This window comes from Vidua macroura, chromosome 18 (assembly GCF_024509145.1).
Source record: "Vidua macroura isolate BioBank_ID:100142 chromosome 18, ASM2450914v1, whole genome shotgun sequence".
NCBI lineage: Eukaryota > Metazoa > Chordata > Aves > Passeriformes > Viduidae > Vidua > Vidua macroura.
In genome coordinates this window covers 2966758-2984736 of record NC_071588.1, presented here as the reverse complement: position 1 = coordinate 2984736, position 17979 = coordinate 2966758, and the positions used below count along the sequence as shown (strand labels likewise).

The 17979-nt window shown below is 42.2% G+C and overlaps 1 protein-coding gene across 1 annotated transcript in view; it reads left to right on the top strand.

Annotated features, from left to right (window-relative positions):
• The window catches only part of IFT81 (intraflagellar transport 81), a 37305-nt gene extending 20406 nt beyond the window's left edge, over positions 1 to 16899 (top strand). Inside the window, exons 11-18 of the mRNA XM_053994275.1 lie at positions 6091 to 6240; positions 7173 to 7301; positions 8415 to 8504; positions 9439 to 9525; positions 10851 to 10922; positions 11011 to 11096; positions 14532 to 14577; positions 15484 to 16899. Of these exons, the coding sequence (XP_053850250.1) occupies positions 6091 to 6240; positions 7173 to 7301; positions 8415 to 8504; positions 9439 to 9525; positions 10851 to 10922; positions 11011 to 11096; positions 14532 to 14577; positions 15484 to 15666 (843 nt within the window). The 3' untranslated portion in view covers positions 15667 to 16899. The remainder of the gene's footprint in view (positions 1 to 6090; positions 6241 to 7172; positions 7302 to 8414; positions 8505 to 9438; positions 9526 to 10850; positions 10923 to 11010; positions 11097 to 14531; positions 14578 to 15483) is intronic.
• Positions 16900 to 17979: the final 1080 nt, after the last annotated feature.

Sequence of the window (17979 nt, the reverse complement as noted above, 5' to 3'; positions counted from 1 at the left end):
TTGGACATGATCTGCATTCCTTTTGTTCAAATATGTTCTGCTTTTGATTTTTATAATATTTTCAGGTCTTCATTTTGCACAGAGAAGGATAAATGAGCAATTTGGGAAAAAAAACACTGGCTTAAAATCAGAAGTATTTGTCTTTTCATAAGAAGCATTTCCTGGTTTGTAAAATATTTTCTGCAAGGAAATGTGTATTGGCAAGGAAGTCAATATATAAATCCATGTCCTGTTCATGTTTATTACTTCCTTAGGTGAAATGCAGTGGTACTCACAGGCACCCGTGCAAAGCAGTAAAAAGGGTGTTTCCTGTGCCTAAAGTCTAGGAAAGGATTTGAATTCTTGATGGTTTTTGGTCACTTCTGTTTCAAAGGTCATGGTTTCCTCATCTGGAAGGTGGAGACAGTGATGTTTAATTCTTTGTAAATGTCTGCTGCCAGAATTGCTGCACAGGGCCTTGGTGCTGTAGATTCTGCATCTCCTCCAAGTCCCTGGCAAATTAACAGAGCCAGTCCTGCCTCAGAGTGGGGGTGTGAGGAGCCAGGGCTGAGATGAGACAGGGCTGGCAGGGAAGAGGGGATGAAGCAAAAGTGGCATGAGCAGGTTCTCCCTCCCCAGTGAAACTCTGGGTTCCTCACTCCAGCCAACCTCCTGCTGCAGGTTTGTTTCTGGTATGTTCTGCTTTAGGATTTGTATTTTCTGGTTCAGTGCTCCAGCTTTGAGGCAATAGCAAAGGAAGTGTTGATTAATGTGGTGGTGAGTCAGTGCTGCAGTTCATGGGGACAGGAGGAGTTTGTCCATCCAACCTTCACTTCACACTCTGACAGCCAAGAGCTTCCTTACACTTTCCTCTTCCAGTGACACTTCTGACATTTAGTTCCTCCATTTTTAAAAAGGCAGAAAGAGGGTGTTTTAACAAATAGCTTTGCTGTCTTACATTTAAATGGATTTTTTAATCCTATCAAAGTGCTACAGTTAAATCAAAGCATTGTTTTTCTCCTATACCCAGCATTTCTAATCTTTGCTTTGTCTCACTTTGCTCTGTCCTGTTACATCCCATGGTACTCTCAAGACTTGGCAATGGAAGAATCAGCACCTTCCTAACTCGTGCTCCCAAAGCAGCATTTAGATCTCCAGTTGAGGTGGTTTTAGCCCCTCATTCACCAAAAGGTCAGGCCTGGCTTAGGTTTTTAGGTGTTGGTGTTTTGCTTTCTTCCACAGTCATGAAAAGCATTCCACTGGGTTTGAGAGGTTGTACACCTGGATAGAACTCAGGAGAAACAGCAGGGAATAACCAATTCATTTACATCAAACACAAAAAAGTAGGAATAAATTGTCTTTGGGAGTTATGAAGTCTTTTTAAGTACTTCAATCAAAGTGCAGTGAGCAGGGGGCACAGTTGGCAGCTCCTCACTGCAGCTGTCAGATCCTGAAAATTAGGGAATCACATGTTGACACTTGGAATGCTGGATGGTTCAGTTACAAGTGATCCTAGGTAAAGCTGGGATATTTTTAGCCTTTTACACAACCCATTGTACTTTCCAGAGTTCAGCACAGGGCCCAAGAACACTGAGTTTCCCAAGGATTCAGAGTTGTCCCAGAGCTGTGCTGAGCTGCAGGATGGGAATTAATCTGGTTTTGAGAACAGGGCATGGGAGATCCTCACTTTGTTCACAGGTCTGTGAGGTTTGCACATGCATTTACTTAAGGAGTTTGATCTTTTTTCCATACAAATGTTCATCCATGCCTACTTGCCCCTGGGAAAACAAGACAAACGTTTCTATTTGCAAATAGAGAAAGCAGCCTCAGACCAAAGATCTTGCCACTTTTCCTCAAAAACTGTTGATCCACCTGAATCTGCCAGATTTTTGCTGTGGGGAGTTCCCTGCCACCTGAATCAAACATATGCAGAGATTCAGGGAAATCTCCCAGAGCTGAGCACTCCCTCAGCACCCCCTGCCATGGATAAATCCTGGATCTCATTGACCTGTGCATCTTCCCTGAGCACTGAAAAGGGGTTTTCATTATAAATATTTGGATTGATTCAAAGTATTAGTAATGGCTGCCTTAACACTTCTTGCCTGACCAGAAGCAAGCACTCCTGGAAAATGCTAAGGAAGAGTTTTCCTGGCTGAGCTGTGCCATGAGCAGGCTGTAGGATACTTTCATTTTATTACACTGAGGTTCTACTGCTCTTATCTTTTAGAAGCTCATCCTTCCATGTCTGAGTTATTAACTCTGTCCAACACTGGCTGTACTAGCTTGAATTTAGAGCCTCTTAGGAAAAAAATATGGACAACCTGTTATGTTCAGGAACTTTTCCTAACTGAATTTTAATACTTTGGACAGTCTGTATCCCATTAATTAGTCTAGTTAGAAATTAAAACATCTGTTCCTCAGTTATTAATGAAAATAGATATAATCAGCTAAGATTTTCTAGAATTATTGTGCTTCTGCAAATAATTTTCTTAACTAAATTTTTTTATTTGGAACCTTGTAATGTGTTTCATAGAAAACCACTTTTTTTGCAATTAATACTTTATTTTCTGTAATATTTCTGCATGAAGAACATTTTGAATACAATAAAACAATCAAATTGCTGCATTAATCCAGAAAATACTATTTTAAAAGATTTTACTCCAAAGTGAGCAATTTATCTGGAGTTTGTTCTTTGGAGGAAACAAGCTTTATCCATTTTCTCCTCTAATGATAATCTTGGAATAAGAAACCTTGTGAAAATGTCTCCCGGGGCAAATGTGAGGTTAATGGAGAAAAGGTGAGGAGCTTGTAGTGAAAAGCCAAAGCTGCAAAGGGGAGCTGGGCTCTGGTCCTAGTTCTGACCACAGAGGTGACCAGGCTGATGTCCCTTCCTGGAGGGGATAGCCTGCCAGGCTCTGGATGCCCCTGGAGAAGCCATTTCTACATCCCTGACTGGATTTTTATTTAGAACTGTTATGGTAATTCCTTCACTAAGTGTGGAGAGACTGAATCTGGTGATACCAACCTCTTCCAGAGCCTAATAAATGGAGAAGCATAAAGTAGGTGCATTGCTGGATTCTTCCAATAAAAATGGAGCATAATCCAGGGAATCTGCCCAGGGATGGTGCATACCTGTGTTATATGAGAAATCAAAGTCCTGTTTTCATTCACTGTGTTCCATAATCTGCATTCCATGCTTGTTATGTTACAGTCACCCATAAAAATAGCCAAGTGAAAAGGCAGAATCTTTGCTTGCTTGTCCTTGGATGGTTTTTGTGTCTCCAGGGGCTCTGACTGGGCTGACACGGGCTCCAGGCTGGTTTGCTTCCACTGCTCCCTTAGTGCCAGCACTTGGTTCTCATCCAGTCATTTAATCTCAGAAGCTGAAACAACTGCTTGAGAAGGAAAAGCTACTGGTGGCCATGGCCTTGACTGGAGCACCACTGCACAGGCAGATCCATGGGAATTCCAGGATGAGCCTGCTGAGTTTGGACACAGGGAGCAGTTGCCTTGGTCTGTGGGAAAATGCTGCTGCTCAGGAGTGGATTCCTTTGGTTACTTCACTTGAAAGTGATGTGGCCCAACAATGTTATTTCTCTGGGAACTATTCCAATTATTGACAAGACCTTTCACCACAGTAAAATGCAGTGTTTTGTGGCATTGATTTCTCTTGTACACATGAGGTGTATAAAGCCTCAGGAGCAATGCTCACACAGATGAAAACATTGATATTTTATACTTCTTTTATTTTTGGAAACCTATGGAATGACTCTCAGCTTTTAGGCTGAAGAAGCCTAATTCTGCTGTAAGAACCCTACAAGCTGCTGATTTAAGTAGAGTCAAATCTAAGAGCTCCAGCTCAGAACTTGGCCCTGGATCTAAAGGAGCCTTCAGTCAGTGAGATTTTGAGGGGCTAATCTTTGCTGCCCTTGGAGTAAATCAGGTCTTTTGAACATTTTGCCAAATTATTGGTTGATTTTCTACACAGATGATCACTTTCCTACTGTTGTTTATATCTGTTTTACCTTGTTTACTGCAATAAAAGCTGTGTGAAAGGTTAAGTTTGCTTTAAAGAGCCAGAGGTTGTGCATCCACCTCTTAAAAGGAACAGATTTCAGTTGTCACTGTGAGCAACTTGTAGTTCATTTGGGATGAAATTTGTATTATATAGTCCTAAGTTAATCAGCTAATAATAGAACAGTGGTGGAATTGGTTCGTTAATCAACAAGATCCTTTGACTTCCATTGTAAAATACATTATGCTTTGAAAATTGAATATGCAAATACCCTACCTCCCACTTGAGCTATTTTCAAGACCTTAAAAGTGAAGAGAATTGTAGTTTGCTTTTCATCCTGGGATGCACTGACAGAAGATCATTCAGATTTGATAGCTCTGTGTGGTCATATATTAAGTTTAATCCTTTACCTCATTCTTTATTATATTCCACTGGTCAAATGAAATGTCCCAAGGATCAAGACAGATGGCTGTGCTTGCCTTAGATTTTCCTCAGCTGGTTGGAGAGATTGTATTTATACTTTTGTAATCACTTGGAAATCACAGAAAGCTTGGTATTGTCAAAGCAATTAAAGAAGGAAAAAAAAAAAAGTCTTTTGTATTAATGAAGAGGATGTGATTGAATTTGCTATGAAAAGGAATGAATTTGGTGCTACTGTATTAAATGTGCCAGTAATGTAGCAGAGAGTGTGACAGGGGCTCAGGTGACCTTGTGTATCCTTGTCCTGGGTAATAGCAGGATGTAGGATGTTATCCCAAAGCCTCACAGAGGCCAATCTGCATACAGCACATTGAGTAATTTGTGGGTTTGTTCTTTCACCAAAAACGTTTATAGCTTTTGGCTTTAAAAATAGTTCTGGAGCGTAGCAAGAGAGAGAGGCAGCTTTGGCCTAGATATTGCACAGGATGGCAGATGAACAGGGTTGATTTCATTGTGGGCAGTTTGCCCAGGACACTTTTTATAGAACATACAGTTACTCAGGGGGTTCTTAGCCTTTGGTCACATTAGGGGTTTGGGTTTATTCTGAAGAAGGGAGAGGGATAATTTCATAAAAAATAAAAATTATTGTAAATTTTGAAATTTAAGTTATTTTATGTTTGAATTTCAAATCTGTATCAGTGGGAGTGGGATTAATTTTCCTGCCTGGTCTGTGCTCCCTGCACACACTGAACGCCTCCTCATCCAGGAGCATTCTGAAGCCTGTTCTTACATCATTTACTCTCATAAATTTTGGTTTCCATCTCTGGATCTGAATGCATTTTTTGAGCTGTGACTGGTATTTACCTTGTAGTTCTCATGTAAAATCCAAGAATGAGAGCTGAGACTGCACAACAAATGGAAAACATAAAAGAACAGAAAAATGTTATCTGGTTGTTTCAACCCTGATGCTTGTTTTACAAATTGAACACACACAGGTCCAAGTGTAAAGTTAGCTAAGACTGTTGGACTGTAAGGATTTTTATTATTTTACTCAGTCTTTAATAAAAATATAAATTCCCCATTGCTTTAGATTTTGAGTGAAATAGATACTGCATTTCTCTGTTTCTCTGCAAGGACTCTGCTTTTATTTTCCTGGCTTTTTTAAACGTAGCCAGCAATATTATCCAGGTCTGCAGGAGTCAAGGAAAGAGAACAACAAGTTTTATCTGCTGAGAACATTTAAAAAAAATATCTTTTCCCATGTCCTCTTCCCTTCCAATTTTGCTGCTGTCTATTACCATGTTTTGGTCTGCAGGACTGGGGCTCTCTTACAAGTGCAAATTACTGTTGCATTAAGTTTTTATTATCCATGACTCCCATAACGTTTTGCAAGGAGTATTTACTTTTCCAGCTGTCAAATGGTGGCGAGCAGAAGGGAGTGATCTCAGGCCTGCAAATGAGTGAGCTGGGACAGAAAGCAGAGGAGCTGCTTTCCTTGATCTCCCTCGGTGAACGAATGCAGAGCTGAAAATAAATAGAGCCTGGGAATCCTGAATTCCAGCTCTGTTCTAAGCACTGCGTTTTGGATGTGCAGGACCAAGAGGATAATTACATTGCACGCTGTGGTAAGGCCCTGCTTTGCTGGAAGTGAAGTGAGCTCTGCTCTCTCTCCCCAGTTCAAGCAGTACGTGAGCAAGCTCCGGAGCAAGAACACGTTTTACAAAAAGAAGCGGCAGGAAATAGCAGAAATCACGGCGGAGTGCGGGATCCTGCAGAGGACGGAGGAGCTCCTGCGGCAGCGCCACGAGGCCGCCCAGCAGCAGTTGGTAACCTGAGCTTGTGCTGCTCCCCCGGCCCTCCCTGCCCTGGGCACAGCCTGAGGATCCCAGGGATGCTGCTGGGATTATTCTTTGTATCACCCCCAGCTCCTGCTGCCCTCGCTGAAGGAGCCTTTGGGGTAGCAAAGGTATTTTTGGCTGTTGACTCTGAGGCTGCTGTACTTTGTGTCCATCAGGACTGGTCTGCAGCTTCTTTTTAGACTGAGGGGCCTGATCCTGCTTTTTAAAGTCGATGGTAAATCTGTACAGATGCTGCTTAGGGCAAGGCTGGATGCTTACATTACTTTTTGGTATTCATAGATGTAGTGAGGGCTTAGAGCATGACCAGCAGCAAATAGGATCCAAGTTACTGCTGTAAAATATATAGGAGTAGTATTTAAAGAAAGAGCAGGCAAGAAGGAAACATTCTAACCCCACGATATTAAGAAGAAAATGTGTTCAAATTTAAAACTGGATGAATCTTCCCTAAGCCAGAAGGATTTCTGCTCTGGATAACTGTAAGCATCCCAAATGCAGGAACACTCTGTGGTATTTTCTTCCAATCCCTGTATTCTTGTTACCAAAATACTTTACAAAATAATTTGCTGCATCTTCTCATCAAGCAGACAGATTTTACACATTGAACTTCTTCAGAGCCTGACTTCCAGCCCACTTTGCTCTGTGGAAACTCTCTGTTCACTTCACTGAGCATTGGATGACCAAATATTCTATTTACAGAGGGTTTTTATTATCCTGCTGTTCAGGCACGAGATAAAATCTACTTTTCTGGAAGCTAGATTAATTATAATAAATTGATTAATAAAATAAATTAATTACAGTACTTACCCTTTTCACTTCTTCACAATATTTGGCTCCACGAAGGAATTTGCTGTTTCTTGGTTAATGGACTCACATCCAGCATTTATTGTTTGTGTCTGCAGCAAGCAATTGAGGAGAAGAAAGGAATCTCTGGATACAGCTACACCCAGGAGGAGCTGGAAAGAGTCTCTGCAGTGAAGAGTGAAATGGATGAAGTGAAAGGCCAGACATTAGATAACATGTCTGAAATGGTGATTTTTGTCTTAAACTACTGCATTTCCTCAGTTTCAGTATCTGGTTCCTCAGGATATAAAATCCAATTTAATGTTTTTGTTTGAGTTTATAAATTTCCTTTAATCTGTGTTTATAAATATATATATATAAATATTTCCAACAAATGCATCTGCAAAGCTAATCTTGACAAAGTTTACTAAAATGTGAATTTCTTTTCCTTAAAATCCTACAAATAAAACCTTCTTTTCTCCCCTTCATAAACTTTAGGGATATCAAATATTCTTGTCTTTGATTTTTTTACTTTTTTTTTGTAATTTCAGAAGTGGTTTCATATTTGTTCTTATTTGACACATTATTTGAAAAAGACAAATGGTTTGTATCTGTAATGGAGGCTTTTTCTAAAATGTTTGTAAATCACTGGAGTTAAGCATTTGTTGAAAAGATACTTAATATGCTTAAAGAGCTAAATAACTTGTCTTTTTCTTTATAGCCTGATTTTCAATTGCCCTTAAAACTGTCATGTTTTAATTTACCTGCCCACATAGCCATAGAAGCAAGAAAGAACTTGAATTTCTAATTTAAAAATATTATAAGTGAGCAAAAAGCAAAATAGCATCTTTTTAACTCATTAGGGCATTTTTAAATACAGTGGTGTAACTAAAATAAACTACTCTCAAACAGAAAGGTGGATGCAAAATGAATTTTCAGTCTAAATATATCAAAGTGACTCAGTTTTAGCATTTTCAAGCTTTATTTAACCTATGCAAGTGTATTTGTTTTCCTTAAGGATTTCTTCCTTTCTCTGAGCCCCCTCTGTGCCTCCCCTTCATCTCCCCTTCTCCTTCAGCTTTTTGGTGTCTGGCACGAGGGCAGTGCCCTGGACTTTTCTGGGATGTCCTCAGTTGGAACAATGGAAGCAGAATTTACCTCATTTGTGGGAATGACCCCACTGCCAGATGGCTTTTCCCCTTTCTTAATTAGGCCTGAACTCCAGTTGTATAATTAAGGTTTCATCACACATTTTTTCTCTCTGTATTTTGGTTTACTTCCCTTTCTTTTCACATTCCTAATTACATAAATGTACAATTAGGGTTATAGAGTTAATGAATATTATTTTGTCCCTTTCTCAGGTGAAGAAACTGAATGCCATGGTGGCAGAGAAGAAAGCAAGCCTTGCTCCTGTCATCAAAGAGCTGAGGCAGCTGCGTCAGAACTGCCAGGTTTGTAGAAACACTCCTCTCTTTCTGTGTAAACCGAGTCAAATCCACAAATAAATCAAATTTACAGATCTCTGAAGTGCTCTACAAGGACATGATCAACTCTGAGGGAAAGCTGGAAATAGCAGAATGTGTCAACAGTGTTTGCAGCAAGCAACGTGCTAAAGGTTGGGATTTGTAAAAGCTGACGGTGCAGGCACAGAATTCAGTCCTTTATAGCAATTTTAAAAATTACTACCTCAGGGAAAAATGTGAAAAGTCATAGTTCAAACCCAAAGCAAAGTTAGTTTCAGATTAGTTGCAAAGCTATTTCTGTATTTCAGCACTGGTGATCCCAACCAACGCTGTCTTTTTGAGTGGATTGCAGATAACTTCCCATCCAAATGTAGCCTACATTGATTTAATTCCTGCTTTAGTCTGTGGCACTGGCAGATTTGTCCATTTGTTCTCAAAACTTTATAGAGAGCTGGGAAACAAAAAGTCTTTTGGGTGTATAGCTGCCATAAGTTGGCTCATTACCGTGGAATTAAATAAACTGATGCATTTATCCATCAATGAAATTTCCAGAAAACCTACTTTTAATGGTTCCATTCAAAGTGTCAGCAGATGAAATCCAACAAAGAGGTTGATTGTGCACAAGTGGAAATCTGGCTTTTCATAGGGAGCACTTATATTGATCCTTTCCTAATGTCTATTTTTATAATTATTTGTTCTTTCTTCTTGCAAACACAGCCTTGTTTCCCTGGCAGGGAACAGAGGGAATTTCCTTCTCTCTGATCCCAGAATGTGGGGGGTTGGTGGCTTCCCTGTGTAACCACAGCCACATGCCAGCGAGGGTCACACTCCAGCAGCTGGGGCTGGTGTGTGAGGGGCCTGAGTGTCACATGCCAGCCACAGGAAGATTTCACTGATGTGCCCTTTTGCCCTTTTCACCAAGGAATTAACTCAAGAATGTGATGAGAAGAAAATCCAGTATGACAGTTGTGCGGCCGGGCTGGAGACCAATCGCTCGGCGCTGGAGCAGGTGAGGTGGGGCTGGCTCCTGCCCCTGGATTAATGCTGGGCTGCAGTGCTTCCCTGCCCTCCCTCAGGATGAGGAAAGTACAAATGCAGTCAGTGTGACCCACAGGGCGTGCCTGAAGCTGCTGTGTGGGGTGGCTGCAGTCACACGGGTGCTGAGCAGCAGCACATGGACTCAGGGTGCTTCATCCAGCTCTGATCAGCAAGGACGTGAGTCTGCCAGAAATGCTGCTGCCCTGGACAGTGTCTGTTAGGGAGGAGTTTGACCATAAAATAAAGATTAATTGATCAAGACAAATCTTTATATGCAGTTAGCAGTTTCACTGCATTAGCAACAAGTTCAGTGGATAATTAATGACTGAAACTGGTGGTGAGGAGACTCATTAAGTGGGACTGTCTTGTATTCACTTTGTCTCACTCCATCACTCCTGTGAATTTTGACTGGGCTTGGTTTCTCTAGGCCTTGCCCTTAGAAGAATATACTGCAAGGTAAACAGGGAGTTTAAAGTGTGGGTGGATATATAGACAGTTATTTTCCTGCTCTAAAAGTTCCTTTGTAGGGTCCTTCATACCAGATGGACCTGGTATGAAATGGACTTTCCAAAGGAACTATTTTACAACAGCAATCAAGGCTTGTCTTCTTGGCAGACAACTCAGTCATTTTCTACCACGTGGTGACAATCACATCCACTGACTGAGCTGCACATGAGTTGAACTGTAGAATTCAGTTTTCCAGCTGATGGTCTGGAAATCACACAGTGACAAAGCTCTGGAATTGCAAATGCTGTGCAGCCTGGAATGTGTACAGGAATTCCATTGGGATCATGAGGCTTTTTGGGAATGGACCATTTAGAGATGGGAGCAACCCACTATGTCCAGACTCCTCCATTTAATTATTGATTGGTGATTAACATACTATTGGCACGTCTGTAGCTTCTAACATGCACTTTGCAGATGTGTTCCAGGAAATGATTGTTCACAGCTGTGCCTGGCACTTCAGATGTGCTGAGGAGCAGGAATCCTGGCAGCACTGCTGAAGTGTCTGTTACAAGTCAGGCATTAATAAAAGCCTGTTAACAGCCATTTTGCATCTCTGACTGTGACTGAAACTGCAAATCTAAAACCACTCAGTTGTGTTTCACCCTAAAAGAGACTTGTGAGAAGCCCAAATTTTATAAACATTTGAGAAATTATCAGTTCAGGATTATAATTATTATTGTTATTGTTGTAGTTATTATTATAAACTCTCATGGTTTATATGGCAACACAGGGCATCTCCTGGGAGCTTGCAGTCACCATGTGCTTTGGAATCTTACTCTTTTCCCACAGGAAGTGAAAGGGCTTCTTGAGGAGTGTGCCCAGGAAGAGAGCAACTATCATTACATTAACTGCATGAAAAGGGTGAGAGCACAAACTGTTCACTGTGAAATGAAGTGGCAATTATAAAATACACCCCATATATGCATTTAAGTGATACATTTCTTGACAGAGCCTGGAGATCCAGCTGCAGCGTGCCAAGGAGGAAATGAAGGCCTACGTGTCCCCAGACCCGCAGGAGCGGCGCAGGACTCTGCGGTGAGCGGGGCAGGACTCTCTCCCCTTGGCAGGACTCTCTCCCCTTGGCAGGACTCTCTCCCCTTGGGGTGACTTGAAGGAGATTCACAAACTGAGGCTGAAGTCAGGAATTTTCTCATTGGCATTTGGGCTGGAGGAGTTCACCTGATAAATTTAGAAGCACTATAATAATCTAAAAATAAGCATCTCGGATTCCAGCCTATACTGCTGTGAACGTACAAGTTCTGTCAGACATACCAGGAGATCTGCCCTTCCCACTGGAGATTCTCAGCCCAGGACAGGCTCTAACTGGCAGCTCCACACTCTGAGGATGGTTCTGCACCATCCCATGAACCTCCATCCTTACCCTCAGTTTCACTGACTCCAGTAAAAAGCCACTTCCTTCATCCCATAACTCTTTTCAGGACCCCTCGCCTTTGACTGGCAGCAAGAGAAACAGGAAATACTATAAATTGAGCTGCTGATTATTTTTGGTGTAGTTTTCTATTTTAAATAGAAATTTTTCCTGCCAAAGATGGAAATGTTTTCTGAGAATGAGATATTTTGGATTCATTATCTGTGCTAAGAAGTCTAAATGTTACCATGTTGTAGAGATTTTTTACACTTAACTAAGTGTAACTTAACTAAATATTTTTGTGAAAGTATCCTGCTGAAAATTTTGTGTATGTTCAGTCTTCTAATACGACATAAAAGCTGAAACAAAATTCAGGCAACAGTCAACAAACTGTTTCAAAATTAAGCATCAGCAAAATCCAAAACATTTTTAATTTCCAGTTGGTAGAAGTGTCAAAATACCCAGGGCTTATTCTTCATAATTAGCCTTTCAAAATTTCAGAATATTGCATGAAATAGAAATTCTGTTTTCCAGAAAAGTGAATCTTAGATCCTTGTTGTCAGCAAAATAATCCAGTTGGTGTCAGTCGTTTTACAAGGTGGTCTTTGCTTTCCCACCACAGTATTTCCCAATCATGAAAACTTTTATCAAAACAGTTTTAAAATTTGTGTTTGCTCAGTTTTATGGCCGTTGATAGGGAAATGTGTCAGACAGTGAGAAAACTCCAGGGATTCTCTCAGGAGAATCCATCAGACCCTTTCCTGAAGCCCCTTGCACTGGTAGCAGTGGAGCTACATCTCCATGGTCTAGAACAGGAGGCAGAGATCACCAGGAAGGGAAGGACCAGAGTAAAATCCATCACAGAGACCTTCTGCAAGGATGTGAGGCATGGGAGTGTTCAAACACTGTGTAGTAAAGAGTGTAGGAAAGTAAGAGTAAGCAAAGAATCAAAACTACAATCGTTGGGGAGGGAGAAGGATGAGGAGAGAAAAAAGGTGATGGAGGCTGAGAGGGCTCTTGGTCATCTCACAAAATAATGAAAGGCTGTAGGAAATAATCATTTATCTAATGAAGGAAAGATGAAACAGCACAATTAGGCAGAAGGCTGAACAGATAAAACCTTAGTGATGATGTGAATATTCATGAAGATGAGGACCTGAGGCAGTAGGGTCAGACAGCAGGGAGTGGGAGCTCAGGTTGGTTCACTCCAACTGAAATCCTTGGGAACTGGACATCCAGGATGTGGGGATTCACACGGAGCAGCCATCAGAGCCCAGTGCTGGGATGGAGCACGAGCCCAGCCATGCAATCCCAGGTATGGGGAGGGAATGTGAGCAGGCTGTTACCCCTCTGTGCTGTCCCCGTTTCACTTCCTCACTGTGGAAATTATCCTCCCACAGGGACCAGCCACAGTCCTGACCTTGCTAAGAGGTCACAGAGCTGTCTCATTTCAATGAGTTACAGCAAAGTTCAGTAGAGAGATCTTAGCAAAATATAAAATGAGACGATGACATTTTTCTCTAGACATCCCTTTAGAACCTGAATGTATTTTTCAGCAAGTGCTGGAATGTAAACAGAGTAAAAATGAACCATAAATAGAATTGCACTCTCCTAACAACGTATTGAACAAAAATGTCTTAATTCAGACCCTCTTTATTGAATATAAACTCTCTGTTCCATGGAGTCACTTGTTAGGAATGTGAAAAGTTAATTTTCTTTTCTAAAAATAAAAAGTTGTGGGGTTTTAGCAAAGTTATTAAGTTACATTCTTTCCAGTCATCATTATAAATAGTAAAGAAAAACTTACTAGGAAAGACATAAAATCTTCTGATGATTACTTGGAAAACTCTACTTTTTAAAAAAAAAGAGGGTGTTCAGGAGGCCAGATGTGTGAGAACATGTGCTGTGTGCCAGGGCAAAGAAGCAGCTTCAGCCTCACCTCCAGATGGGTGAGGATTGCTGGGATCAGTGTGACAGCACAGCACCTGGAGCAGCCTCAGCACAGCTCTGCTCTGTTCTGGCTGGAATTGTCCAGGAGCAAGAGATCCTAAAGTGATCCATCTCCATTCCCCTGGAGGCAGGACCAGCTGGCCCCAGGCCCAAGTGCTCCAGTCAAAGTCCTGGAGTACCTGGGAGGAAGGGAAGGAATAAGGGAACACAGTGCTTTGGGTCCACACAGCTGCTCTCACACTCCAGGAAACCTTCAGGCTCTGGCATTGTGAAGGCTGACATTTCTTTCTGGAAATTAGGATTTCTGTACTTGGAGGTCGTCTACCCTGAGCACTTTGAAAAGCTCTTTAAATGAGCTGGGTTATTTTGAATTCCACTAGATGACTGTGCACAGGGTTTTTTTTCTACTGTCACATTTCAGAAAAGCTGAAGATAAGTCCCTGTGCTGTCTGTGGACGGTGCTGTTGTGTTTTGCATATTTTACTGTCAGGGGTCGTGTCAGCTTTGGGTATGGCAGAGTGATGAGGCCACCTGGTACAGACAGAGGTGGCCAGCCAGGGCTTTCCATGCTGAATGTCAGCATTAACACTTCTCAGCCTGTACTTAGGCCCTGAAATGTGAGGGCTGTTTTCTGGGAGAGGAACGTGCAGCATTGCCACTGCACTCAGTGGCCTTCTCAGGCCTGGGCTGAAATGCCATTCCCCCTCATTCCTGGACTTTCCCACTCATTCCAACACTGCATTCACAGCACTTAAGGGCTGTGGGTCTGTAAATTCTGACACCTGTACGAGTGAGCCTGTGGCTCGCCTCGGGATGTCACCAGGATAAATTAATTACAAAAAGGATCAGGATCTCATCTGCATGGTCTCACTGTTGCCCTCAAGCTGGAAGGAGCAGTGATCATGCCTGCTTCAAAAATGTAAGAGACCTTAGCCAGTATCACTTTTCCCAGCTGCACAGCTGAGACAAGGAGATCTGATCCTTCATATCAAAGATTCATTTTGTCCAATGACAAAAAGGTTTCTTTGTGTTTCCTCTTCTGTCTCATTTGTGAACCTCACAATACTTCCATCATTTTCCATGTTTGCATCATTATTCTGTCCTGTTACATAGAACCAAATCATGATAAAATCATTTTATGTTTCCTTTAGAGAACAGTATACACGGATAATCCTTGAACAAGAAAACCTTGGGAAGGTAAGAATGAGGCTTTTACCTTGCACAGCCATTGTACAGTTTGTATTTTTGTGGGGCTGTGGTCAGTCTTTTATAAAAAGCATTGTGCAGCCTACAAAGAAAATTCCATCACTGCTGGCATTGGTAATTAATACCCTGGAAAAAGATCCTGCTCCCTCCTCAGGGCTTGATTTCCTGCAGGGAATAGCATCAGCTTCTGTAAGGGATAGGCAAACAGCTCAATGTGACAGCACATTCCCTGAAAACCATTTGGATAAGACCCTGAAACAGGGGCATAACGAACTGTGCCAGCTCAGATTTTCTGTTGTATATAAAGCAACCTGTTGAAGACAATAAATTCTGAGCCTGTCACCCTTATCACTGCTGCTAAAGGCCAGGGGATCAGCGGCGTCAGACAAAAGCAGTTGTCCAGTTTTAATCTTGTCTGAAGCTCAGATCAGCAGGGACGAGGCTGGGCTTAGCAAGTCACACCAAACAGCTTTTATTAATTTCCTTTTCTTAGTCAGTCTGAGTGATTTTTACAGGTCTGGGCTGCCTCTCTTAATAATCAGGAGGGGGTTTAATTGTAAAACATTGATTTTGTGTTAGAGTATCATGGTATGAATCCACTGCAGGTTGTACCTTGATACTGCAAGAGCTCTGCATGGAAATTATGTCAGATATTTAGCATAAGTTCTCAAATAGATGAGACTAGACAGTTAAAAACTATGGAAATAGTTGTCAATCCATACAAAGATCTAAGTCCCAGGTGTTAATGCCTTTAGCACTTGCAGGGAGTGTTATCAATGTGAACAAAACAGTATTTCCATAGCATATAAAAATCTCTGTCATTCCAAGCTGCTTATGTGAGCAACTTTTGTGGTGTAGAGCTGTTGCAGAAATCTGATACATTTGTATTTTTAACAGAAACTACGAGAGAAACAGAAAGTTGTACGGGAAAGTCACGGGCCCAATATGAAGCAAATGAAAATGTGGCAGGACTTCGAGAAATTAATGGAATGTAAGAGAGAATGTTTTCTGAAACAACAAAATCAAGCAGCCATTGGTCAGATCATTCAGGAAGGAGGTAAAGATAGGCTTGTGTTATGAATTCTTCCTCCTGATACCCACATGAAGTAGGAAGACTCTTGTTAAATACTGTTGCTTTCATCAGTTCTACAATTTTTGTCCATGGTTTGGTTTTGGTGCATAAACAGAGAGAGCAAAGAAACCCCTCTGGAATCTTTTGCTCCACTGTCTGAGTGACAATGTGCCATGGTTGGAAGCTGTTGGGAGGGCTGCACTGGGGTGAACCTGCTCGTAAATCCATGTTTTATGAGGCCGGGAACGGCACGCATCTGTAGGGAGATCAAAGGGAAACAAATCCTTCTGCAGGGTCACAGAAAACTCACGTAATTGCTCTGCCTCTCATTCTCTATCGATAAGGTTACATTTTTGCAAGGCCTGAGAGACTTGATATTGTATAACTGTGGCCCTCCTGGCTTGGCCCTGTTGTCCCTATTGTCCTTAGCCACCCAGTGTGGCAGCAGGAGCGGGGCCACTGTCGGCCTGGCCCCAGCACTCCTGGCCATTCTTTCCTTGCACGGTTGAGCTCAGCTGATTGCCTGGAGAACAATCACTTGGATTCTGAGCTTTTTCCATTATCTTTTGCTGTTGTTGTTTTTAACAGAAGTTTTTTCCTTGAACATTTACCCCCTTTATATTTCCTGAGTGTGAAAATGTAAAGGGAGCTCAGCTGAAGCTCTCCCCAGGGAGGAGTTTTGAGCTGTTTTGTCTGCACAGTGCAATTCCAAAGGGATTATACACACAAAGAGGGTCATCCCGGGGCTGGAGGTTATCCATGGATGTAGACATGGCCCAGGGCTTCTTGCATCTGGCCTGGAGTGCAGCCCTGAGCTGGGAGCCCCAGGCAGCTCCCTGCACTCAGAGGTGCCCCAGGGCTGAGCCTGGGGCACAGGGATGGAGGTGAGGACTGAGAGTGTCCCTCACACGTCACCATTCCAGATGAGCAGCTCCTGGCCCCCGTCACAGATCAGCAGCACAGAGATAATTCTGTGGGACCAGAACTCCTGCTGTTCTCCTTTGGCTTACTGGATTCCTAGATAGGTTGGTGGGGTTTTTTATAGTTTTTCCTGCTTGAAGTAGAATGTCTTTTTTCAGGATATAAAAAAAAAAGTAATTTTGCTCTCTTTGATACCTAACTATGTCAGATCTTCTGCTGGATTCTATATCCAGAGAGTATGGTAATTATAGAGTTCCTGGTTTGCTTTTGCATTAAATATATTTGTTAACAGGACTAAAATAAAAGCTGGCAAAACTACATTTTGACTGTATGGTATTCTTCTTTTTTACATTTTTTAGGTGAAAGAAGGAAATTGTTGGTGGCTGGGCCACATGAAAAATGGGTTATTTAATGACATTTATTTGAGAAGCTTCCAAAGGGCTTACAGTGTGAGGAGTGGGTCTCAGATCCACAGATCCCAGGACATCCTCATGCCAGCCCTCCCACGCTGCCAAATAGCTGGAGATAGTTTTTCCCAACAGCTGCACACTGACCCCACTCTTCCAGGCCAGGGAGAAGAGCAGGCTGCCCCTGGCACAGGGTGGAAGGAAGGCACAGGCACAGGTAGAGCTGTGCCACCACCCCCTGCCTCCAGCAGCTGATTGCTGCAGGATTCAGTGAGGCAGGGAAGGCATCTCTGGCAGGGAGAAGCTCAGGAAAGGCCAGGCTGTGTGGGATGGGCACAGCCATCTCCAGAGAGAGACACCTGGGTGCTTTGTGCCTCCTGCCCTGTGCCATCATTCCCACACAGCACCTGCACAGGGCTGCAGAGCTGCAAAAGCCGTGGCAAACCCATTCCTGGACTTCCAACGGAGGCGTTCGCTGAAGGCTTGACAGTAATAGTTAAAATAACACAGACAAGGAGATGTGAGACATGCTGAAAACGTGGGATAATCACCAAAAATGGACATTTAGGTTACTTAGGAATCAGCCTGTGGTTCAGAGTCACTAGACAGGGCAGGGAGAAAGGGGATTTCATAGACTGGAAGTCAAAACTTTAAGCCAAACGTTAGAAATCCTATTTGACTGGGCCATTTACACAAAGATGTATGACAGGGATTAGCCTGCTGCCCAGGAAAAAGCAATGCCTTGGAAATTCACAGCAATGATGTGGACTAAGACTGATTACAATCATTTTCTGGTTTTCTGTTCAGTTACCCTAAAAATAGTTCATCTTTCTTCCTTATAAAAACAGTTTATTGCTAGTTACTCAAAGATGACGTGGTTGTTGTTCTGATCTGATTAGTGCTCTGTCATTTGTGCTGCACCAAGAAAGGGCACACATTATACACTGCAGCAGCAGCAGCAAAATGACTTTCTGAGATGAAGCAAAAAATCAT